At 48.7% G+C, this 25,908-nt stretch overlaps 1 protein-coding gene across 3 annotated transcripts in view; it reads right to left on the reverse strand.

The window, feature by feature from the left end:
- The window catches only part of FNDC5 (fibronectin type III domain containing 5), a 32,599-nt gene extending 16,243 nt beyond the window's left edge, over positions 1-16,356 (reverse strand). For 2 of the 3 annotated variants that reach the window (XM_073318078.1, XM_073318077.1), the window contains exon 1: positions 15,539-16,035. In XM_073318078.1, the coding sequence (XP_073174179.1) occupies positions 15,539-16,016 (478 nt within the window). In that variant the 5' untranslated portion in view covers positions 16,017-16,035. Of the gene's footprint in view, positions 1-15,538; positions 16,036-16,294 lie in introns of those variants that run through there. The other variant, XM_073318079.1, reaches the window with a different exon arrangement.
- Positions 16,357-25,908: the final 9,552 nt, after the last annotated feature.

The following is a 25,908-nucleotide window of genomic DNA, read 5'->3' on the forward strand; positions in this document are numbered from 1 at the left end:
CAATTAGAAAGGCAGCGGGGGGTCTAGACAAGGCATCAGGCTCAGATCGGTTCCAGCCCACAGTCCTTCAGAAGCAAAAAGGGCAATAAGAAAGTCCCTGGGCCAGATTGTTGGAATCTCACAAAAGGCTGGGCAGTGGCTTGAAATGGAGCAGTAACTAATGATCGGTGGCTCAAAGAGTTTGGAGAGGGAAGATCCTTAATTTGATCAGGTCGGCATCGATCAGAAATTGTTGCCATCTGTTCCGTGGTCCACATGAAACGCATTTGTGATCCCAGCAGCCAAAAAAATTCCCTTTCATTACGGTCAGTAAATGAGCCCCTGGCTGGCAGCCTCATTAGAGAGGCCAAGGACAGGATGGGCCACTGGGCCAGTGCTCCTTTCTCACCCCTAGCCCAGTCCCTTCTGGACTCAGCTGAGGCAGCACGGTTGCTCTAGCTGCCGAGGCACAAAGCGAGGACGGTTGTCAGTCCAGCACTTTCCACTATTATTTAACCCCCCTTTAAAAACCCAACTGCAAATCAGAGTAGCGTCTTATTTTAGTAAGGGGCAGTTTGCAGAGGTTCACATAGGGAAGGTCCGTGAGTCATGCCGGATGAATTTGCTAGAATGTATTGAGGCTCTGACTGAGCTGAGAGGTGGGGTGGGGATGCAGCAAACAAAACAGGCTCTGATTGCAGCATAGTAACAGTGCTTTGAGCTAGGTGTCTACCCCCTTCTAAAGTACAGCCAGACAGCTAAATCCCTGCATGTTGTGCTTTCCCGATGTCGTTGAGAGAGGATACCACAGCATGGGGTGATTTATACCGCCTGGGATAGGGAAGGTTATTGAAACAAGTGAATTACCGTCTTAGTAACGGGAAACAGAGTGTATGGGTAAAAGAGCATTCAGGATGGGGAGACGGACTATGTGGGTGGCACCAGTACTGGCATCTGAATCCCCTTTATTTAGCAGGGATATTAATGACCTTGAGGAAAGGATAATATCAAAAATGCCTAAATTTTCTGATGACATAAAATGTGGGGGAGGTGGGAAGAGCCAGCAGAGACAGAGAAGGAGAGCAAACACCTTCAACATGAGTAGGTTAAATAAGGCTGCGAGGCGCTGACGTGATAGTGAAGTGCACTGCAAGGTTGCAGCCTGAACGTTTCCACAGAGACGGGAGCCTATAAAGCAGGAGTCACAATACAGACCAGGAGAGAGAGCAGGTGGGGAGGGGGATTAAGGATACTTCACTACATCCATCTGTACAATAGAAACCCCAAGAGACTGAAGGATGGTAAAGGGAGATGCATTAAAATCAAACGCAATGGGCCTAAGTCTGCTCTCCCTTTACCCCACTATAAATCAGGACGCACTTCATTGAAATCAATGTAGTTCATCCAGTAGGTTTCAGAGTAACAGCCGTGTTAGTCTGTATTCGCAAAAAGAAAAGGAGTACTTGTGGCACCTTAGAGACTAACGAAAGCTCATGCTCAAATAAATTGGTTAGTCTCTAAGGTGCCACAAGTCCTCCTTTTCTTCATCCGGTAGAAAATTGATGTGAGACTCAGCATTTCCAGAAATGTGAAGCAAGGGAAGTAAGTTCTCCGCGGACAGAGCTGAGTGAATAATTTGCAGCGAAGGTCCTGGAAGATCCAGGATGAGATTGTGATTTCCTCAAATCTATTTGCTGTTTGGATTTATTCCGTGAACTTTCTTACTCTCTGGGTCGATCACACTTTCTTTGGAATTCCAGTTGTGTTGCGATTAGATAGATGAGATCCAGTTTCTGTTCTCTGACTGGTTCTGTATGAGCATTTTCAGCATGAATGCTTAGGTGAACAAATCTAAATGTTGAATTCCCTGATACTGTGCGTGCAGCTCTGAATTTTGCTTTCTGTGAATGCTTATGTCGGTAAAACTCAAACTGTTACCAGAAAGTGACCCCAGAGGCAGAGGGGGTAATGTTCCTCTGAACTCATTTCAACATGCAGGCAGGATATCTGGGGAACATTCTATGCAACAGTCACCCAGCCCTCCCCAGGCACATTAATTCCTGATGCACTAGGAACGGCTGCATCAGCCTTTTAGTCAATAATAGACCATATGTTCCAGGGTTTGTGATTTAGCTGTTTAACTTAATTCCAACTCATAGGCCATAACCCCACTGGAGCAAATTCCTCTCTCAAAACTGGAAGAGCATCTGTTTGGCAGAGTTTGAGTTAGCGACATGCATGCACATGAAAAGATGTTCTCCTTTTTGTGCCAGGGGTACTCATGGCCCCATTTGTTTAGTTAAAATAAAATCATGCCAGTTTCTCATGGGCAATGGCTGCTGTGAAACAAACCATGATCACTCTTTTGTTTCCTTCCAGCAGGGAGCTTTCACAAGGTGGACCCTTACCCTGCATACCCCAGGTGCTGTGTGACACAGCCATGCCTCATACCTGCATACTCTGGGCCCTTTTGGAAAGAGCAGGGCATAGCATTCCCCATGCAGCAAGGAGGCACAAGCATTGAAGATTACCATGAATATGCTCTTAATGCTGAGAACTCCTTTTTTCCTCTCATTAAATGCTCTGCTGATTATTAAGCAACTTTTTTTCTTTAAAGAGAGAGAAAACATTTATGGCTTTGGACTGACTTGTCTCTGGCCTCTCATCTTATCACCAGTGGCTCCTGGAGTCAGGAGCAGGAGACCTGTAGGATGGGAAGCTCCCTACCTGCCTGTTAGGTTGCTGTTGCACAGGGGTTGATATCACAGCCCTTGCTGGTGTCAACCAATAATCACCCAGCACATCTGTTAGCTGGGGAGATTGACTAAAAACTACACCATGAATAGTATGTAGAGTACCCTGCCAATCCATACCCAGTGCTAGAGTGGTACCCAGACTATGCCTACTAGCTCATATCTATCTATGGATTTGTACCTATAGGTACTTCTATGCCTGACCAATATCTGATCTATACCTAATACCCTATATATCATCACTATTGGATCTATATTCAATACCCTATGTCCAGCATACCTAATATAGTACCTGACCTATACCTGATTGACTATGCCTACCTCATATCTGCTCTATATTTAATGTCATCTCTCTATATTATACAATACGTATACTGTACTTAATCTGCACTTAATAGCTTATGGATCTCTAATACTTTAACCGTACCTAATGTCCTATTTATAAGTGATACAGTGAAGCCAATACAAGAGACCATCCTTGCTAGCCAGCATCTTGCTTTAAGAGTCTGGCCTAGACTAGTCTTGGATACAGTGAGGGTAGTTCTGCTCCATCAAACTGATTTTTCTCGGTCCCCTGCCCAGTTGCTTAAGAAAGGTACCAGACCCACCCAAAGCCCTGTGCCTGCTGTCCAGCCAGGTAAGCTGAGAGCTCAATCAGGTATCCATTTCTGGCCTGGCCTCAGCTACAGGTCTCCCAGACACTCTTCTGTCTTCTCTCGGCCCTAAGAGGGGAGATCATAGAATCATAGAATATCAAGGTTGGAAGGGACCTCAGGAGGTCATCTAGTCCAACCCCCTGCTCAAAGCAGGACCAATCCCCAACTAAATCATCCCAGCCAGGGCTTTGTCAAGCCTGACCTTAAAAACTTCTAAGGAAGGAGATTCCACCACCTCCCTAGGTAACGCATTCCAGTGTTTCACCACCGTCCTAGTGAAAAAGTTTTTCCTAATATCCAACCTAAACCGCCCCCACTGCAACTTGAGACCATTACTCCTTGTTCTGTCATCTGCTACCACTGAGAACAGTCTAGATCCATCCTCTTTGGAACCCCCTTTCAGGTAGTTGAAAGCAGCTATCAAATCCCCCCTCATTCTTCTCTTCTGCAGACTAAACAATCCCAGTTCCCTCAGCCTCTCCTCATAAGTCAGATGTCTTTTGCCTACTTCAGCACAAGTTCCTGAAGGATTTCCCCCTCAGAGCCCGATCCTTTGTCTTCAGCTTTGGTTAGTATCCACCCCATCTCAACCCATTCACTGTGAGGCATCAGCAGTTTTCTGCAGTGTCACCCTTCCTGAATGCTGGCTAACTTTCCTTGAGCCCTGGCTGCTAAAGTCTTAGTGGGGTTTCTGACAGCTCCCAAGTGACTTAGACGCACAAGTCTCACTGTAAGTCAATGGAACCTGCGTTCCTAAGCTGCTTTTGAAAATCTGACCCTAAGTCTCCCTCCGCTAGCTTCCTCGCAAGGGCGACACCAGGCACTTTTTGACCAAAGATCAGATGTGGTATGTTGGACTCTTTAGATACTGGGTGACAAATGTACAAAACGAGAATTGCAGTCTAGCCAGAACACACAGGGGTTCATTTCTAAAAGCTTACTCTTGCTTTCTGTAACAGGGGTTCTTGGAATAGGGATGTCTGCTCTTGGGAATTCATAGCCTTCCTATAAGAGTCACAAAAGCGGTGTGTGCATGTGTGAATAGAAAAGTTCACACACACTGTGCAGTACTAGCCTCTCTAAGGGAAGGCAGGCTCAAACTGTTTATAGGCTCCCATCCACCTGGAGAAGGGAATAGGCCCCAACACAGTTAAACAGAAATAAACTAATCAGTCCCTTACTGTCCCTTGGACAGTACGTAGGTATTTCATTCCCGTTGCACCTATGGACAAACTGAGGCAGACATTAAATGAGGTGCCCAAGGTCACAAAGAGAGTCAGTGCTAGGGGCTCACTGAGCTCAGGAATTCCTCTCTCCCCTGCTTGAACCACACCTCTTGCTGTTGCAGATCTTTCTTTGGAAACAACTCTGTTAGCAATGCCCTGTTTAGCAGTGAGCCTTTACTGTGCAGTTGAGAGTACAAGCCAATTTTGTGTCCCCTTGCCATGCAGGCTGCAGGAAGAAGTAATTAAACAATGGAAGTGAGGATCTGTGGTACTATCACATTATTTGAGGTCACTTCCACTGGCTGAGTCATCTATTCAGAAGGTGGATCTGGTATTGGAGCCCATTTCTAAGTTTAGTCTCCCCTGGTTTGGGGTGCAAAGGTGAGAAACCTCCCAAGCAATCTGTTTGCTTTGAGCTCAGCTCCTTCAGAAGCTGCAAGTAGGTCTGTGACTGTACTTGAAAGCAGATGGAATATAGTGAACTCGCTTCCCACTCTAACATGGCTTGCACTGGGACCATGGGTAATTTCTGAATTGCTTAATTCCTATTCTGCAGGCAGCTCCTTTACTGCAGTGAAAGACTTAAATTCTTCACAGCCTCCAGCAAGAGGGCCAGGAGCCTAAGCCACAGCCAAGGTTCTTAAATGGATCAGTCTTTCCCATCACTAGCTGGTCCCTTCATTGCATCCTTGAGCCCAAGCAGGACCTACCAGCTGCATGTCCTTTCCTAGGGGAAGCGGTAAATGTCAGGATTAAGTCACCATGGCTTTTTGTTCCCTGTGCCATGACCTTTACAGCAGAAGCAAGTGGCATAAGAACATGACCTGCAGGGGAAGGAGCTGTTGTTAAATCTTCTGAATAATGTTCTCTCCAAGGCACTGAAGCACACCCGCTCTCCCTTTGAGGGCTGTGGGGGTCCTTTCTCTCCAAAGCAGAGAGATGTGTGTGAAAGGAATTGCTTTAGTTCCATCTCAGAGCCCTTTCTTTGCTCTCACAGTGGGATTTTCTTCAGCAGGTATAATTGCTTGTCAACTTTATGCGGTATTTAGCAAGGACTGAAGCAATCTTCAGCTTTCTTGAGTGTTTTAATGACGGAAGTCTGCAGGGGAGTGGGAGGGAGCATGGACCCGTCCACCACTGACATTCAGGCGCTGAGTCACATGAGAGAAATGAAATCAGACAGTTTCATAAAACAGAAAGCCCAACTGATGATTATTTAGTGCTAGAAAGGAGTCAATTATTTCCTGCAGACCACCCACCCCCTTACAAAATGCTACAGTCATGGTCCAAACTCCACAGCCCCCACTCACCAACTTCATGGGGAGCTGTGGGTGTATATGTGAAGGCATTGAGCCAGATTCTCAGTTTGGACTAGGTCATTTTGTGCCATTCAGGCAGCACAAAGGAGCTGGATTCTGGCCATAATTGGCCAGATGAGAATTGCACTGGTGGGAGGAACTGGCGGAGCTGATCTTCAGCTGGTGTATAAGTTAGAGTAGCTCCTTAGCTGCGTTAACTCTCCGCAGGGCTGGCATACACCACCACCAGTCCCTGATGCCCCCCAGTCTCCTGAACTGAGTGGCTATCAGTTGCAGGAGACACTCTTCCCCAGAATCTGGCTTGCAGAGTGTAATCAAGCAGATCCTTCTTTGAAGTTAGCATTGATAATGACTGAAGGATTGGGCCCTAGCCTAATGTTTCAGATCATTATGCTCCAGTATTTGTTTATAAGCCCCCAACCTGATTAAATCCTAGAGACAGGAAGAAATGGGGATGGTATGGGTTTTAATTTTTCAATCCGAGGGCCAGATCCGGGGGCCAATTTAATCCAAAGCCCACATATTCAGCGTGTTTCAGATAAAAAGTTCTGGTTTATGGCCCCTCTCTGTCTGCTGCTAGGTAACATGAGAGAAATGTTCTTAGCAAGCTGGAGAATGTAATAAACCACTTGCTCTTTTACATTTAGAGACCAGGGGACAAATAATCACACAAGAGCCAAGACGCTGATACAGAACAAGCACTGAACAATGATTATAGTGGTAGAATTACCAGCCCTTACTGATACACAAGGGACTCCACTGTCCTTTAATATTTACATGGTTGGAAGGGAGTCTCTAATTAGCTCCATATCTCACTTTTTTAATAACATGCACAGGGTCAGTTTCCCCCACATATTTTAGCAGTTGGATGCCAACCCCGGATTCACTAGACTCCAACCTGCAGCAACCACTCTTTGATTAGGCTAGGCCTCAGCTGGAGGACTGTGTCCAATTTTGGTCACCAATGTATAGAAAGGATGCAGAGAAACTGGAAAGGATCCAGAGGCGAGTGACAAAGATGATCAGAGGGATGGAATACAAACCATATGAGCAAAGGCCGAAGGAACTGTGTATGTTTAGTTTTGAAAAGAGATTAAGGGGGACATGATAGCAGTCTTCAAATACTTGAAAGGCTGCTGTAAGAAAGATGGAGAAACGTTGTTCTCTCTTGCCACAGAGGGCAGGACAAGAGGCAGTGGGTTCAAACTACTGCATAGCACAGGAGTGGGCAATTTACGGCCTGTGAGCTACGTCTGGCCCGTCAGACCTTTTAATTCAGCCCTCGAGCTGCTGCCGGGGAGCAGGGTCGGAGGTTTGCCCCGCTCTGCCCTCCCAGCACTCCTGCCAGGGAGTGGGGTCGGGGACTTACCCCACTCCGGCTCTCTAGCTGGGGAGTGAGGTCGGGGGCTTGCTCCCCTCCACCCGCCCAGCACTCCCCGGCCCCCAATGCACAATTCCTTGATGAGCACCATCTTCCCACACGCAGAGCCACACTGTGCAGGCACGGCCGGCACTGCTGACCCATACGTCACCGCGCTATTTCCGGGATCAGAACCTCGCCCCTACACAGCAGTGTGCCCAATCCCCAAAGCGCCAGCCTCCTTGCGCCAACCTCCATCCCATGATCAAGGCCAGCAACATCGCAGGATACAACTCCTAATCAAGTCCAATTAGGACCCGCAAGCTCCTTCATCGACCAATTCCTGAGGCACCGCTCCTCTGAGAGATTCGCCTCATTCCTCATCAGCCAGTCACTGCCACCCGGACCCTCCCGGCCTCCTATGACCCCCTCCCTCGAGACTCTCAACCGCCCAGGGGCTGCACCTGTCCCAGCTAGGGTGCCTCCACCCATGGTGGTGCCTGGTACGGCTGCCTTGGTGTCATTGCTGGGAGGGCCCCTACGAGTACTGCCCCCGTAGAGCCCTGCCCCCCATGCTACACCCCATAAGTCCCCCTCCTCCCACCTCGGTAATTTCATGAGCATTCATGGCCCGCCATACAACTTCTGTACCCAGATGTGGTCCTCAGGCCAAAAAGTTTGCCCACCCCTGGCATAGCAGATTTAGATTAAATCTCAGGAAAAGCTTCCTAACTGTAAAAACAATAGGACAGTGGAACAGATGCCTCAGGAGATGGTGGAAGCTCCTTCACTGGAGGTTTTCAAAAGGAGTCTGGATAGCATCTGTCTTGGAGGGTTTAGACACAACAAATCCTGCATCTTGTCAGGGGATTAGACTAGATGACCCAACCCTTTCTGTCCCTTCTAACTCTACGATTCTATGATTTCTCTCTGTTTGGTGTGGATGCAGGTTATTGGCTCTGAAAACCTGTACCAGCCACGTTAACCATTTTCATATCAAATTGGGTGTTTTCTTCCAATTAAATGATTCAGAGTCTCAGTTCCAGGAGGACAGTGCTATTTGACAAAAGCGGTTAATTTGCAGTCTACATGTGTGCTAGTCTAAAGCACATGCAGTGGTTTATGGGATCAGAATTGTCTCCTCTCTAACCCAGGAAAAAACCCCTCCATCCATTCTTATTCCCTGCTCAGAGAAACCATTGGCCTTCCTGTGTAAACTCCCTGACCAGCTGCCACTGCAGAGGAATCTCAGCATCCAGGCGATTTGTCAGCTGAAAATAAGAGCATTTGATAGGCAGGAAGTGTTGCCTAATACAGTACAAATACAAGTTTCAGAGTAACAGCCGTGTTAGTCTGTATTTGCAAAAAGAAAAGGAGGACTTGTGGCACCTTAGAGACTAACCAATTTATTTGAGCATAAGCTTTCGTGAGCTACAGCTCACTTCATCGGATGCATGCTGTGGAAAGTACAGAAGACGTTTTTATACACACAAACCATGAAAAAATGGGTGATTATCACTACAAAAGGTTTTCTCTCCCCCCACCCCACTCTCCTGCTGGTAATAGCTTATCTAAAGTGATCACTCTCCTTACATCACTTTACATAAGCTATTACCAGCAGGAGAGTGTGGTGGGGGGAGAGAAAATCACGCATTTTTTCATGGTTTGTGTGTATAAAAACGTCTTCTGTACTTTCCACAGGATGCATCCGATGAAGTGAGCTGTAGCTCACGAAAGCTCATGCTCAAATAAATTGGTTAGTCTCTAAGGTGCCACAAGTCCTCCTGTTCTTAGTACAAATACAGTTATCTGATAGAATACAAGTCCATGAGGAAAAGGATCTGGGTTCTATTCTAGCCCTGCCTCTGAAGTGGGGGTGTCCTTGGGCAAACCACATGGGACTAGGGTGTCACATGCTTAGCACCCATGTTTGCATCCAGGTTTTCAAAAGAGATCTGCTCCCCTCTAGGCACCTGAATAAAAACCAGATTTTTAGAGTGTAGAGCCCCCAGCAGCCCCCACTGGGACATTTATGGCCAGGTTTTTCCAAAGAGAGCAGCACCCAATATGCTAAGCTCTTCTGAAAATGTGTCCCCAGTTGTGGGGGTGCTGAGCCCTGCAGAACATTCTGACTGTGAACTTCTCTGTGCTTCTGTTTCCCCATCTGTAAAATGGGGCTAATACACCTGCCTTCCAAGGGGGTTATTTGAAATCCACTATAGAAGGGCAAAGACTTACATGAGGAACATGAAAGCTTGTGCTCTAATGTAGCGTTTGGCTAATGTTACTACAGTTGCTTCTTTCACCTACTTTTTTCCCCCCATAAGAGCTAGTTAGGTTTGTTTGTTTGTTAATATACCTGTGACAGAAGATTTGTATCTTAGCACTTAAGATAGAAATCACCTGGCGAGCAGCAAATGCTCTGTAATGCTACTGCACAACAAAGAATGGAAGCGGTCCCTCTGTACTACAAGGCTGAGATGTTCAAAGATACCTAGAAGATTTGGATACCCGGTCCCATTCATCTGAATGGGAAATGAGCATCCTGATTCCTTGGGCAGCTTTGAAAATCTCAGCCTCAGGGTTCAAGTCGTCAGTTTGTGGTATATTCTCTCAAAGCATCTGCATAATTCCCAGTAAAGAACCCATCCTGCGTTCCTTGCACCCCTAACTTGACTTTGGTGGTAGTTCCGAGAACGCAGAATTGCCCTAAAATTAACATCACATGCAGTACTTATATGGATGAGTTTGTCCAACAGCCAGCACAATGGGGCCCTGGCCCAGAACTGGGGCTCCTAAGTGCTACTGCAATACAAATAATAAATAACAAACAAACAAATAAATAATAGTAATTCCCAGATCACTGTAAGTGAACTAACCTAATCAACTAAAATTTACAGCTAACCTGTACAAGATGCACTGTAGGCAACATTGCTGCCCTGATCCTCAAAGCTGTGGACTGGGGCGAGGGGCGGTCATAGGATTTCTCTGTCTCTAGCTCCTAGGCTTCTATTCAGTAATGGGACTGGAGATTGTATTCTTTCAGCTTTGATTTGCTAAGAAGTAACCAACTGGCATTTTTCTATATATTTTCATGACATCACAATTCAGTGTTCCATCACAACAACACTGAGCACTTATGCAAATGGCACAGTCCGCTTTCCAGTCACTTGTACGAACATTAACCAGCCCTGGGAAGTAGGTAAGACTTACGATTGTGGTTTGACAGGTGGAGAAATAAAGACACAGGCAGATTAAATGACTAGCCCAAGACCACACAGTATGCCTATACTGCAATTAAACCCCCATGGCTGGTCCATGTGGGATGAGTTGGGCTCACGGGACTTGGGCTGCAGGGCTATAAAATTGTGGTGTAGACATTCGGGGTTCAGCTGGAGCCCAAGCTCTGGGACCCTCCCGCCTCGTACCTATATAGAGTAATGAATGGTTATTCTGCAGCCACTTGATGTCAGTATCTGATGCACGATAGGGATCTTTTCTTTATAGATCTGAAACCGGTTTATTCCTCTATCAGGCACTCAGGGCTTCACTAAGCATATAAAATTTGCATGCTTCAGTTCTCAGTAACTTTATTCTTTTAACTGAATTATTCTTGTGTCAGGCATTAATTTGGCTTCTAGGTACTTCATGAAGTAGGAGGTTTTTACTTGACAACCAGTAGTAAAAGTATTGGGTCAAATTCAGCACTGAAGTGGGTGCAACTCCACTGAAAGCTGCTTACGCAAGCAGTGAATATTATCCTGAGTGTGTGTGTGTGTGTGTGAGGAAGAGGGGTTCATATGGGTGTGAACGGAGCCTGTCTGTCTGTGGAATGAATCCCCATTTGTCGCATGTATGTTCTCAGAAAGAGGTGGTGCTTGGAACATATGAAAACCTTGGCTGCTTCAGATAATATGTTCCCTGTTTAGAGGCTGTCACTGGGGTTAGAAATCTCTGCTCTTCAATTAAATCTCATTCATGCCAAATGTAGAAATCAATAGAGTGCTTATGGAATCCATCAGCTGGCCAGGAAATGCCAAGGCAGCAGTGAGATGGGGGCAGACGCAGGTGGGTCGCTTTGCCATCTGTAATCTGACGTGTCAGACTGCCAACTGGTTTCTAGTGCTTTCCTCCTTGCACTACTCACTTCAGGTTCTGATAATGGGCCTGACCCACTTCAGGTTCTGATAATGGGCCTGACCCTGCAAGGTGCTGAGTGCCCTCGGCTCCCATTGGTTTCAGCGGGAGTTCAGAGTGCGCAGCGCCTCACAGGATCAGGGCCAGTTACCAAGATCCACACCTGCCCTCAGTTGCAGCTCTTCTGCCCCCTTGTAGTCAGTGGAGCTGCATGGGAGAAGCTGAGGGCAGACTAAGAAAAGCTTTTAGGAATAGCTAAAGGGCACTATAGGTGTCTGGGGATGTTGAGAGCACTGAGCTGCCTTGAAGCAGGAACAGTGCCCAGAATCCAGCCAGATGTTCTTTGTCGGGGAAGTGGGTGGCAAAGAGAGCCTGGCTCCCTGAATTTACAGGACTTGGGGCCCTGTCCAGCTCCCACTGAAGTCAATGAAAGCTTTGCTATTGACTTCAGTAGCAGCAGGCCCTTAGTTGCACTGCAGGATGGCTCTGCATAGCCCCCTGGGAAGTGTATCTTTCCCCTCTGCCTTTTAGGGATAAAACAGACTTGAAATGCACTGTGTATAGCAGATGGCAGGAGAGCTGTTTGCACTGGGAAGTTGCAATGGCCTTGGCCTATTTTGAAGTCTTTTATCATAGCATCCCCCTGCTGCTCCGGCAGTCCATAATGGCAGCCCTGTAACTCCATGTTCTGCACAGCTCACTTCCCTCTTTCATTACCTCTGAGTGATGAGGAACGGGCCGATGGCAGCTCAGGGACTAACAGTCCAGGCAGAGCGGGCCATTCAGGCTCCAGGTGGAGTGCTGTTATAAAGCTAAAGCATATTTCAGACCCACTAAATGACTTAAATATTTTCTCAGTGATCCCCCTGTGTAGACAGCTATAGAAATTAGTTGGAGGGCTTTGCTAATGCAATTGCTGGTCTGAACCTGACAGCTGTCCAACAGCATTACAGTTCAGAGACTATTTTACACATCTACCTTTCCCTTTCAATATTTTCAATCACCTCTGCATTTCTCCTCTTGCTGTAGCTTTCTGATCATGCAACGAAATAGACCTGATTTGCAGAATGCCACATGCAAAGAATCCCCGACACAGACACACCTGTGTGTGCATGACAGGGCTCCTGCTCCAGGCCATGCCACACTACTCTTGATTGCTGAATTGCAGGGGATGTTTGCAATACTATTCTCCAGTCCTTTTCCAAGAAAGAGTATTTTTAAATTGTCTGCATGAACCTGGAACCCAAGGACAGATTGCTTTTGTGTCTACATCCATTGGCAGGGCCTGGCATTGGCATTGCCATGAAGCCATTCCCAAAAGGATTGTGCCAACCAGGTCCTCCCCTTGTAAGGGAGTGAGGTATTTATACTAATTCAGAGAAACAACATCCCTGTAATTTAATAAAAGTCTTTCTTTTTTCATACAGGCATGCACACCCACCTCTTTCTCTTTGCTGAAAAACACATAGAATTTCAAAGGGGATGTATTTTCTGAGGAGTATTAGAATCCATAGGCTCACTTGACTGAGTAAACTCCTAACCCATTAATAAATATATTAACACTCTACCTTTCTCTCACACCTTTCATCTGAGGATCTCAAAGCACTTTGCAGACACTAATAGGTTTATCTTAAGGACTCTCCTGTGAGGCAAGGAAATATCATCTCCATTTTACAGATGGAGAAGCCAAGGCTCGGGAGGAAGGATGGTCTTGTGCTTATGCCTTGGGACACCGAGGTTCAATTCTGAGCTGCCACAGACTCTCTGTGTGACCTTGGGTAAATCTCCTAATCTATTTGTGGCCTCGGCTCCCTTTCTGTAAAATGAGGATGGTGTGAGAACAAACCCAGTAATGTTTGGGAAGGGCTCAGATACTGTGAGGACAGGGGCCATATCAATAGAAGACACAGAGGTGAAGTTACATGCTCAAGGTCAGAAAGCTGGAAATAGAACCCAGATCTCCTGCTTTCTGGGTCTGTGCTTTAACCACGAGATCATGCTGCTATCTTCATATACCTACCCCCTCTGCCAAAGACTCATAGGCATTTTACAATACACAAAACAATGACAAAACCAGACACAGTTAAAAGAAACAAGCCAAAAAAAATTACGACAGGACAAAACCCCTTGTGTGTTCCCAGTTGGATGACTAAAGGATAAGAAGAAGGAGTGGAGATTGTCCTAGTTTACAGGAAACTGGGAAGGATATTTCAATTGCAAATTGTACTGTGCGTATTTTCCCCATGGTTTCATTCTTTTAGGAATATTTTTAATAAATCCCACCAGGTCTCCTAGCCTCTAATTTGCAAAGTGGTAACTTCAGGATTTCAGTGTCTTCTGGCAACATGAACAATGGCCAAGGACAATTGTATCAAAACCAAAGGCACATTTTTAGGTCACTTCTGTCACAGCACAAATAGGACAAGGACTCTCAGAACTACAGCCACTAACCAGTCTGGATTGGACACAGGAATTTTCACTGCCTGGAACTGGGCATCACCAATAAATGTGTACAGAATACTGGAGAGCAAGATATTCTTGCAATCAGCATTTTGTAAATCAAGGCAGCTGTTTTGCCAACATCTTAAAGCCACATTACCTGCAGTGTAATGAGTAAGTGCAACAGTCTTTTGTATGAGTAAACTGAGTCCTTTGATTTGTCTGGACTTGTAATGATTCTTTTAAAATGTAACTGTGTGGTGTGTGGGCAGTACATACGAGGGTCCAGAGCAAAATGATACCTATAGGCCTGTTTATGGGGTGAGAACACAGTGAAAGCTCTGCAGAGAAGGAGAGTATATCTGAGGACACATCGGCCCTTTTAAAATTAGAACTAATTATGTGGTGCCCTCTTCCTTTCAGAAAGCTTCTTCCTCAACATCCCAAAGGAAACAGCTGCTAAAAGCACCTCAGATAAAAGCGGCCCGGTTATTATGTGGTCAAGGCATAATGTACCGCAGCAAGTAGGCAACATGCTCTTCCAAAACAGCTATTCTCATTCTCTTAAAGTCCATATGGCCTTCAGGAGCCAAGGTGTCTTTATGACTCCTTGAATAGGCTGGTATGTATAGAGGGAAAGGGGAAGGGGAAGGAGCTACAGTTAACAGAGCATGACATGAACAAGGTGGACCTGGTTTTACATTTTCTGTTGTGGTTTCGGCTGTTAATTGGAGAAGGCGCCTTTATTAGGGAGCTAACACTCTGCCATGGCAGTGTCCTCACCAGTCAGTGCCCAAAGAATGGGTCAGACTTTATGCACTTCTCTTGTGACTGCTACCTTCATGCCACATGGTTGTTACTCTGACCTACATTTTCAAGAGACTAGTGACTTTGGGTGCCCAACTTGAGACACTTTAAGGGGCCCTGATTTTCAGAAGGCAGGTGCTCAGCACTTGACTAAAAATGAGGCTCCTTTACAGTATCACAAGTTGGGCCTCTACAATCACAAGCCCTCAGCCTTTACCTGGATGGGGTGGGGAGGAGTCAGTGATAAATGAAAACTGTTTCCCATTTGAACAGATATAGTCCTTGATCTCTAGTGCTCAGAGTAGATCACACAGCCTACCTCCTGCCCAGGCACACCGGACACACACACACACACCCTGCAGACTCTGGACAAGGCTTCATTTTCTCCTATGTTATTATTAAATCATCTTTTCAGTGAGTCTACCCAACATCCCCTCCCCTCCAGCCCCAACCCTCTTCCCTCCACACACATGCCAGGGCCCTCTTTCTCTGTCCAGGTTGCCAGGAGAAGGCCAGGAGTTCCCAGATTGGCTGTGCCCTGTGTGCAAAGCAGTGAAGTTACACTTCAGTGACCTGGACCTCTCCCCAACTCCCATTACGGGGACACTGAGTCACGGCACAAGAACAGCGTCTCTCAAATGTGTTAACGCTCAGGAGGACCCTGGAGAGCCCAGCACCGACTGGAAGTGTATGAGCATTTCTCTGCCGGGAAATGACACCTGCTAGGGGGGGAAGAGCTTTACAAAGGGCAGGGGAAGCGGGGCGAGCTTTGCAATTTCCAGCATGCACAGATAGAAGCAGGAGACTCTGATGAGCCCTGCTAGCCACCAAGGCTCCCCGCCAGGTATTGTCTGCTCCTTACCTGCCTCCACGAGGAACAGACTGGTATAGCTAAAATAAAACAACAGGGCTGCGTTGATGTAGATGAAAAAGTGATCCATCCTCCAGAGAGGGTGCATCCTGCATCCCTGTGCCGACGGCTCAGGCCCGGGCTCCAGCGCAGGGGGGGAAAGACCCTGCCGCACCGGTTCAGGGGAGGCAGGGGGAGCCCAGCGCCTCTTCCCGCAGACAGGGACCCGGCGCGGGCATCTCAGGACCGCGGACAGTTCCCCGGCGCTGCGGCTCCACGATCCATCGCTCCGCCCGGGGCGGGAGGGGGACGTCTCGCTGCTCCGCCGCTCAGGGCTGGCTCCTTCGCTCCGGCTCCCGGGGCAGGGCGGCGGGGCGGCGGCCGGGCTGCGGGGAGGGAAGAGCGGAGGGGCTGAGCTCCATGGGGCTGCTACGCGCCGCGAGCCGCTGCTGCAGCGGGGGAACGTGCCCCGGCCGCCAGCTCCATTCATGGGAAAAGGCTCCCCCCGTCCGTCCCCCCCAGATCCCAGCCCGGTCTGCGCGTCATCAGCAACCGGCCCACCCCGCCCGGGCAGGGGGGACGGGCGCCTCCCAGCCCCCCGCCCCCCAGCCCCTGCTCGGACCCCCGGCCAGCTCCGGGGGACCCGCTGCTCCTGCCTCTGCCCCGCAGCCGCCCCCCAGTCTCGGAGGCAGGAACCAGGGCGATGGGATGGGAGCGAGCCGGAGGCTGCCTTGTGTAACCACAGCCCTGCACAACCTGGGGAATAACCTGGCTGCTTCGCTTCCTCCTCCGTAGGCTGCACCTGGTTCTGGGGCTGGGGGCCCAGCGCGATGCTCCCCTCCAAGAAAGGCCAGTGTTCAGCGGGTCTGGAAAATTCTCCGGAAGGCTCCTGCTACTAGCTGTGGTGTGTAACCTATGGCTTAAATCAGCCTCTGTACCAAAGGACTGGAGGGTAGCTAATGTAACAGGATTTTTAAAAAGCCTCCCGAGGATTCTGAGAATGACGGGCCAGCCTAAGGAACAGAGTGGCCAGACACAGACGAAAGGGAAATCATGCCTCACCAATCTATTGGCATTCTTTGAGGGGGTCAACAAGCATGTGGACAAGGGTGAACCAATGGATACAGTGCACTTGGACTTTCAGAAAGCCTTTGGCAAGGTCCCTGAGCTAACGAGATATAAAACCAAGGTCCTAACCAAGAAGAGGGGTGCTAATCCTGGTGTCCTGGCCAAATTCAGTTTGGGGTCACTACCTTCTGTCTCTTTAAACGTTCCCCTGCAGTGTCATTCAGGTGGGATATTTTTCATTTCCTATCTTAACCAGCTGTGCATAGTTAAGCAGATGCAATGTTTCGTCCCAGGAGTAGTTACATTTAAGTGGTGGGTAAGGTGACCCCTGCCTGTGGTTTGGAATGAAGTACCAATTATTATGGATTTACCTCTACCATTGCCTGGTCTTTCCCCCTTTTCTGAGGACAGTTGGTTCAATCTGAATTTGTAATGAGGGAAATAATCAATTGCTGAGTCCCCTCCCCCTGAATTTAGCCCAGAAAACTGTGACTCTACCAGAAATGTCTGGGCTGATGAAAACTTTATGATGACTGTTCTTGCCATCCCAGCAGCAAAATCTCGCAGCACAATCAAGAATAACTCCAGAAAACTCTCTGTAAAGTACACATAACTTTCCCTCAGCAGATGCCTAAAGCCATGGTCCAGAGCAGGGGAGTGGAAAATCTACCTGAGAACTGCAAGTGAAGATGGACCAGCTGGTCTTTCTTTCCCTCCCCTGTTGGCCAGAAGTACAATTGTTTAGCCAGATCCCAGCTGGAGTGTAAGCTCAATGTACTCTTCTCCTTGTGCTCTGGGGGCTTGTTTGTGAGGGTACTGGGGAGATAGCTGGGTGCAGAATCAGCTATGGAGCTGAGCTGAGTAAGTCAAATGGATACCACCCCCCACCCCACCACCACACACACACTGGCATGACTGTGCCAGTCCTTCTCACGGGCTTCATTTCACATATCATTAGCATGGTCTTGTGGATTGGGCACCAGACTAGGGTTCTTCTATTTCAAGCTCTGCCATTCACCTGCTGTGTGAACTTGGGCAAGTCGCTCCCTCTCTGTGTGCCTCTGTTTCTCCTCCCACCTTTGTCTTCTTGCCTGTTCGGACTGTAAGCCCTTTGGGGCAGGGGATGTTGCTTACTCTGTGTATGTGTAACACCGAGCACAACGGGGCCCCAAACTCGATTCAGGCCGCTGGGCGCTACTGTAACCCAGATAATAACGAATTCCAAATCCATTCCTGGTGAAACTCCACAGACTCGAGTAGAGTTACGCCAGAATGGCATTTGGCCTATTGCAGCACAGGTTGTTGCAATGGGATTTTCTGGCTCACTCCTGTGCCCCCAATGGCTAGCTATAAGGTGCCCTCGCCCGTAGTGACTATTGGTGCTCAGCGGTGGTGACACTTTATTATCAAGGATTAATTTAGCCAATGCAATTAGCTAGGCTCTAAATTCAGAGTTTACGAGTATTAGATGTGACACTAGCATTAGATGTGCATTTAGGTTAATGAAGCTAGCAGCGTTCTGATTTATGGTAACTAGTTGAAGGGAACAGAGGCAAATTTCCAAACTTGTGTAGAGCCTGTCAGCAATATGTCACTGAATAGGCAGACCCAGCTCTTAGCAGTTATGGCAGGTACTGTAGCAATCTCAGAAGGCTGACAAAAATTAATCCTTCAGACTCTGTTAACCTCATATGTTGAGCCCAACTAAAGACAAGATTTAGAGCCAGTAGCAGCGGCATCCTAGAAAGAGGAGCAGACATTCTGTTCATATTCATGTGGACCTGCATGCTTTCAGACCATTGTGGTGTAATGTTGTCATGCCTGGGTGGGCAAGTGGTTATAAGTGGGGTGGCCAACACATGGTCTAATGCTGCTCATGGAGTTACCCAAAGTAGCCCTCTGGCCATACTAATTTTCAATGCAGAGTTGCAGCTTGCAGAGACTACAGGTCCCACCATGCAATGCTCCATCTTGAGCAATAGCCAGACTGCACTGCATGCTGGAATGTGCAGGTTCTGTGGACCACGTCTCTGGACAGCTGCAATCACCTGCTTTCTATCTGTCTGTCTAAGGTAGGTATATATAGCACCAGTCACTACAATATCTTGACACTGTTGCAAATTAAATGTGGCTCTCAGGCTCCTGGCAAGTTGTCAGTCTAGACCTCTCTGTTAGATAAAGTTCACTTTATGGGCCAGTAGCTCTTCTCAGTTACATCCGTGCAATGGAGTTCCCCAGTGACAGGCGAATGTGCCATGGTCTCTGCTGCTTTCCTCTCTCTGCATCTTTTCTGAATGGAGGTGAGAATTGCACTAGGAACTACACATCTGTGAAAGATGCTGCAGCAAATAGCAGTGTATTGCAATTCACCATATTGGATTAGTATTTGTTATTTGTAATGAAATAGCATCTAGATGCCCTGACTGGGCATATTATGCTCGACACTGTACATGCACTTAGTAAGTGACAGTCGCTGCTTCAAAGAGCTTACAGACTCCAGAGAGAAAAGGAAAAGTTATCCCCTTCCTACAGATGGGAAACTGAAGCATGGAGAGATTAAGTGATTTGCACTCAGTCTCTGGTACAAATCCAGATCTCCTGTCCAGGGAGATCCAGGGAACAAATCCAGGGAACAAATCCAGATCTCCTGTCCCAGACCATCAGACCATCCTTCCTCAATTTTAAATGATTACTTCCAATGCCCACTCCAAGCGTTGAGTCTACATTCATTCACTAGCGCTGTACTCCAATAATCAGCAATGCTCACATCCCCTCCTCCTTTGGGATCTGGGTTCTGCATGGACGAGTCTCTGTCCACCTGGAATGTTTATGAAGGAGCGTATCCCAGAAGAGCCTTTAATCGCTTCAGGGAGACGTATCTCCCTCTACACACTCCTGTCTGATTCACAGCTGTGCAGAGGTGCTCGGCTCCTTACAGAAGCTCTGCAGCTGATTGTGCTGCAATTAAATTGCTCTCAGTTAATGCCTTTCATCTCCTGGCTGGTAACAGATTCAATTTTCAGCACTCCAGACAGAGAAGGTGTGAAGGAAAGCAAGGAAGGGAGGAAGAGAGTGAATGAATGTAAGAGATGCCTGAGGGTCAATTCCTGACTGGGTGCTACACTCAGTCTGGATGTGCTATATGTCCATTGTTACTCTTTAAGGGACTCTGAGGGCTTCAACCCCTACTGAAGTCAACAGGGGTTGAGTGCACTTAGCCCCTGGCAGGATCAGTCCCTAAGAGAGAGATTTTTGATTACAAAGTGGTTCCCAAAGATTACCTGCTCCTTATAGATTAATTCCAGTGTGACCCTGGTAAGACCACCGGCCTCTGAATTCCACCTGCTCCCATCCTTGGATAGAGATAAGGCACTTGACATGATCATTGATGGTACATTAAACATATGTCCCAAGAAAACCATAGCTGCTTAGGAATGTCAGAACTGTCACTATGCTGTGCACTACATAGTGACTTCTGGGAACTTGGTGGCGATTGCTAGGATTAGTACTCAATGCCTTCACCCTGCACTGAAAGGACAGGCACCTGCCAAAGAGCGAAAGGAGACCCTCCACACTCTGTTAGCAGTGCAGAGCCTATGACACGCAGCTGCCCAGTTTGGATTCTATCCAGTAGTGGTTAGTGGTGTGCGTACACACAAACTCATTATACTACACGTTTATTTAAATCTAATTCTACAGAGATCTTTGTGAGGCTCATAATCTTGCACCACCCCAGATCTCGCTCAGGGGGACAGCATCCTGACTAGCAAAAAAATGCCTAGGCCAGCTGTGCTACTTGTGAACACACCTTTACACTCCCATCCCCATTATCCATCCCAGAAGTAGCCAGAAGCCAAGCCACTTACTACCTCGCCTTTCAATGTGTCAGAGGAAAGACTGAAAGCATAATTAAAACCACCCCCAACTAGAGCTGACAATTAAAACTTAAAACCAACTTAGGTCACCCAGCACAATGTACGTCCAATATTTCTGACAGAAGCACTTCTGTGGCCCACCCACTGCCTCTCTTTAGGTGGAATTATAAATCCAGTATTAATTGCAAGATGTATCTTTTGGATTCCTGTGATTGTCAGACAAAGCTTTTATATGACAGCTGAGCCGAGTGGAAGCTTATAACTCTGTTGTTTACCTAGTGACGAGTGAGCAGGGCTCAATCTGGCACACCAAGGCATGGAAGATTCAGAACTGTGTAGGACCAGGAAGGCCAATGACTTATTCCAAAAGGTGAGTTCATGAGAATTCAAGCCAGGTTGGCATTGGGGTTTGGAAGGGCTGTGGCTACTTATTGCCACTTCTCAGGAGGAGAAAAATAACAACCCCAAATTGCATCACCAAAAGAAGGGCTTTACCTTGTAAAACGCAGGTTGCTCCTTCCTTCTGCCTTGTGATCCACACCATTTTGCATGGAGCATAGTGTAAAGCTACAGGGTCAGTAACAGCGCTGCAAGCCTCACTGAGATTGTAGGGATGGGACCATGAGCATGGGCCCTCCTTAGGCCCCAGTTCAGGAAGATATTTAACCATGTGCTTAACTTTAGGTGCCCAGGTAATTCCATTGACGTCAATGAGAGTGCTTAGGCACTTAAGAGATAGGCACAGACTTAAGTGCCTTGCTGAATCTGGGCCTTAAGCACCAGTCAGTGAGAGCGAGGCTTGGCGAATCTGGCCACATAGTCTGTTTACTAGATTCCCCAGCGGTGAGGGTATAGGGAGGTCTCAGAGGGCATTTTGAATGAGAACAGCTAGTAGGCAGACAGGATTCCAGCCTTTCGAGCTGCGTGGCCCAGAAGAGTAGGTGTTTGGGGGCCTCAGGGTATGTTAGCTGAGCTCTGTAGGGAGGTGCGCCCAGTGCCCAAAGCCCGGACCCATGCCAGGCGGTCAGGAGGAACAGCTGGGGCCCCCAGCAGAAGCGCTCATGTCAGGGCTCCCACGGATAGTCTCCGAGAAGGAGAGAGATGGGGATCCTCTGGGAAGATGTGTTTGCAGAAAACTAGCAACACATGCATGTGGTAGCAGCCCAGATGTGCCTCCTCAGGCAGATGGAGGTATCTAGCCCTGCCCTTCCTGGTTGTGTTAACAGAGAGCTGCAGAGGGGCTGAGCTGAGGAGCTGGCAGAGCAGCTGATGGGTAGGTTTGGCAACAAGGACTCCAGATGGCAGCTGCTAAGGCTTCTGGTGAGAAGCAGCTCAGCTGTCGTGTGGTTAAAAATGACCCATTTGCACGAAGATCAGCATTGATCCTTCCCTGAATTCTTGCTCTCCCTAAGGCCCAACCACGGAGCAGGGGCCTCAGCAAGAATCCCCCTCTGTCTGGCAGACACCTCTCAAGAAGCTGTTCCCTGGCTGCTCAGAGGCTCCATCAAATGTCTCTTTCCCTGCTGATCCCCAACTGCAGTCTGTAGCCTCTGATCCTCAGAGCAGAACACCCTTTCCCCCAGTGACTCAGAAACAGAGAGGCTCAATGGGTCAAACTCATCTGTGGTGTAACTCCACTGATACCCTCAGGGGTGTAAGTTCAGGGCAGAAGGTGATTAATTGAAGTCAGGGTTTAATTTGATCCACTCCAGGGCTTTCTCTACCCCTTCCCCTGCCCCACCCCCCACCAAGTCCTGGATCACTTACTGATGGGCGGGAACTAATTTCTCAGCAACTGGTGTGAGGATCACAAGGGATGAGTGGTGGACTTGATGCTTCTTCTATGTCACCTTTTTTGTGTGGGTGTGGGAAGCTCCTTATGGAAACCTTCTGAACCCTCTCCCTGTGGAACTGACTCTGTAACTGATCTCAGTGGGTTTCTCCAGAGGAAACAAGCAGATCTGCTGGCCCTTGGCTCCATCACGGCAGAGATAGCTCTGGGGCTGTGTCATTAGGAATCATGTGAGTGTGTATGGGACAGGGCAGGAGACCAAGAGTAATACTTGGTTCTTCTCCCTCAGACTACATCCAAAGGTCTTAACGTGCTTTGCAGATACCATGGATCAGCCCCAAGAACACTCCTGGAGGTGGATTAGATTGTCCCCCTTGTACAAATGGGGAAACTGAGGCATAGAAAGGCACAATGATTTGCCCGAAGGCATGCCCTGAGTCAGCATGGCAGAGCTGGGACCTGATCCAAGATCTTCTGATTCTCAGTCTCATTCTTGGGGAACCACATCTCCCAAAGGGTGGTATAAGCTATCGGAGACCTAACTCCCTGGAATTTGTCATTGGACCCGATTCACCAAGGTGCAGCCTACACACAATTCCAGTGGGGAAGCTGTAAGAACTTATCACCTCTGTAAACCAGGCCCATCCCAGACCTGCCCCTAGAGCATGGTTCCATCTGGTCCCAGGGCAGCTGGTGGGCCTGAGCCTAGATCCGCTCCCTCCAGCTCCTCCCAGGGGGCTGGGCTGCACTGTATCTGCTGGGAGCAGCATGAGCAGAACTTGAGTGCCAAGGCCACTTCATTATGACATTAAAAAGCGAGAGTAAATCATTTTTATGGTCCGAGACAATTAGGATCCTTCCCTTTTTGGCCCAGGCTGCCTCACACGCAGACTGTTAAAGAAATGGATGAAGTGCATGTAGATGGCACAGTTCCTGTTCTCTCTGCTCGTCTCTGGGAACCTAGGTTCAGATCCTGAGTAGCCCGAAGGGTGTGAAGGCCTCATCCTTAAACCCTCCTGCTGGGCATTTATCCACATCACAAAACAAAGTGACAGGGACAGCAGAGAGTGCTGCAGGTTGGGATGCATGGGCATTGGCAAAGGTGTGGGTGTGAGCCCAGGACTGGAATATCACAGGGTGCTGCTGGCTGGGTCCTAGGGGCATTGTCCAAGCCACATATAGGAGGTTCAAGACTAAAAGAGCAGGAGGAAGTGTGTCAGGGCTGAGCTGCATTAGCAGAGCACTTGGAGGAGTCTTGCCCAACAGCTGCGCTCTCCCTGGCTAGCACCAGCACAGGTCGGGTAGCCCTTCACTTTGGGAGGGCTAAATCCAGCCCCAGAAATCGAATGAGAAAAATACCAAACCTGGAGGGACGTTGGCGAAAGGAAAGTGGGTTTGGCTTTTTTTCTTAACTGTGCAATTGGCTGGCGCAGGCTGACACAAACACACAAATCCACACCATTTTGCAGGGCAGCTTTCCTAGGGCAGCTCCAGAGACACACACGCTCCCTCCCCATCTGCGTGAAGGCTGAGTTCAGCCCGAGGGGGTTTATGAGAATTCACGACTCATTTTCGGGAGATTGCAGAGCAAGAAGACGCTTTGAACACACAGCAACAGGCCCAGCTGCCCCCCACCTCCTCCTGTCTCCCTTCCCTAACCACCGAGGAAGGATCCTGCAGCCCCAAGACTGATAGCGCTGTCTCACAATGCAATGAGGCGCAATTAATCAAGACTTGAAGGCTGCCTCGACCGTGGAGTGGAGTGAACAGGACAGAGAGACACGACTGGCAGTTCCCACTCGTCTCCTGGCAGTTTTATGATAATTGGAAGGAGAAACAGAAGTAATTAACAGGCGCCTGACACAGGGAAAATTAAATACTTGGGCCTTTTCCCCTTCAGTCATACTTAATCCTAAAGACTCAGTAGAATGTCCAACTCAAACAGCCCAGAGAAAGAAAGAACCTCTCTTCAGCCATCCTCCCCACTCTCTGCCCAGCCACAGACTACACACACAAACACTCTGTATGCCACACCCATCCTGCACACACAGACACACTCCACTTTACACACTCACATACGCACATGCACACACGGGTAATATACAGACACTGTGCACACTCTGCCTAGACAACCAACCAGCATACCACACGCCGTGCACACCCTGCCCCCTACACGCCCCCCACTTCTATTCTGCATGTGCTCCCACCAGGCACACCCTGCCCCCCCCACTTCTATTCTGCATGTGCTCCCACCAGGCACACCCTGCCCCCCCCACTTCTATTCTGCATGTGCTCCCACCAGGCACACCCTGCCCCCTACACACCCCCCACTTCTATTCTGCATGTGCTCCCACCAGGCACACCCTGCCCCCCCCCACTTCTATTCTGCATGTGCTCCCACCAGGCACACCCTGCCCCCTACACACCCCCCACTTCTATTCTGCATGTGCTCCCACCAGGCACACCCTGCCCCCTACACACCCCCCACTTCTATTCTGCATGTGCTCCCACCAGGCACACCCTGCCCCCCCCACTTCTATTCTGCATGTGCTCCCACCAGGCACACCCTGCCCCCCCCCACTACACACAACATATATCCTATGTACATACACCTCCCCCACAATCCTACATTTGCACACCCTGTATAAACACCCTCCCAGGCACATCCGGTGTATATACATACACCTTACATGCACACACCTTGTGCAACACACATGCATACACCATATGTGGACCCTGTGGATCCACATGCACATGGCTTTGAGCAACACTTACCAGGACCTAGCTCTGGAAGAGAATGAGCTTCCACAGAGCCCTGACAAGAGAGAGCTGTCCCCATTCATTCATTCCAGCTAAAGGACTCAGAGAGCCCAGGCTTGCTGGCCAGGAGTCCCTTCCACAGGTGTAGTGGCTCTGCATGACAGCTGCTCCCTGATCTACCAGGTCTCTGCCCTTCCAAAGCCCTTGGAAAAGATCTGCCCTTGGAAATCCTTCCCACCTTCTGCAAGGGGGTACTGGGAGTGGAGGTGGAATGCTGGGGAAGAGGAGGGCCATGGGGTGGCTTTAGTTCTCTGATATTTCAGCTGCACAGGGATTTCCCTTTATGTTTATGGCACCAGCTTTGGGGATGGGGATGAGTCTAACACAGACAGAGCTCCTTGGGCAGAGAGGCTGGGCCAGTTCCTACTCTGGCCTGTTAGACTCTAAAGACTTCAGTAGAGTAACTCCAGCTATACCCCAGCCCTGAACATGGCCCAGTGTTTTCTCCTTTAGCCCCACACACCTCATCGGCACTAGAGAAGGGATGGGACATGACAGGACAGGTCCCCCTGACGCCTGGGGCTCCTCCATTCATCTCCTTCCCCTGGTTGTGGGAAGTGTATGCAGGCAAAGGGCATAGAGAAAGGAGGCCCCTGAGCTCCCAGCCCAGACTCACCTCCTTGCCTCTTCACACACCTGCTTTCAACACTGCTGAGCCTAGATTGTGCTGGTGACTCTTCTGCCTTCCAGGTGGAGAAGGGAAGCCAGGCGGCCTCTGCCTCCCTCTTTTGCTGGCAGGGTCCCCCTGTTGCACCCAGGGCTGCTGGTCTCTATCCTGAGCTGCATTTCTTCTCATCTGGGGCGAGAGGCACTGCGGGGAGCACTTG

The sequence above is a fragment of the Lepidochelys kempii genome, chromosome 19 (genome assembly GCF_965140285.1).
Source record: "Lepidochelys kempii isolate rLepKem1 chromosome 19, rLepKem1.hap1, whole genome shotgun sequence".
Classification (NCBI taxonomy): domain Eukaryota; kingdom Metazoa; phylum Chordata; order Testudines; family Cheloniidae; genus Lepidochelys; species Lepidochelys kempii.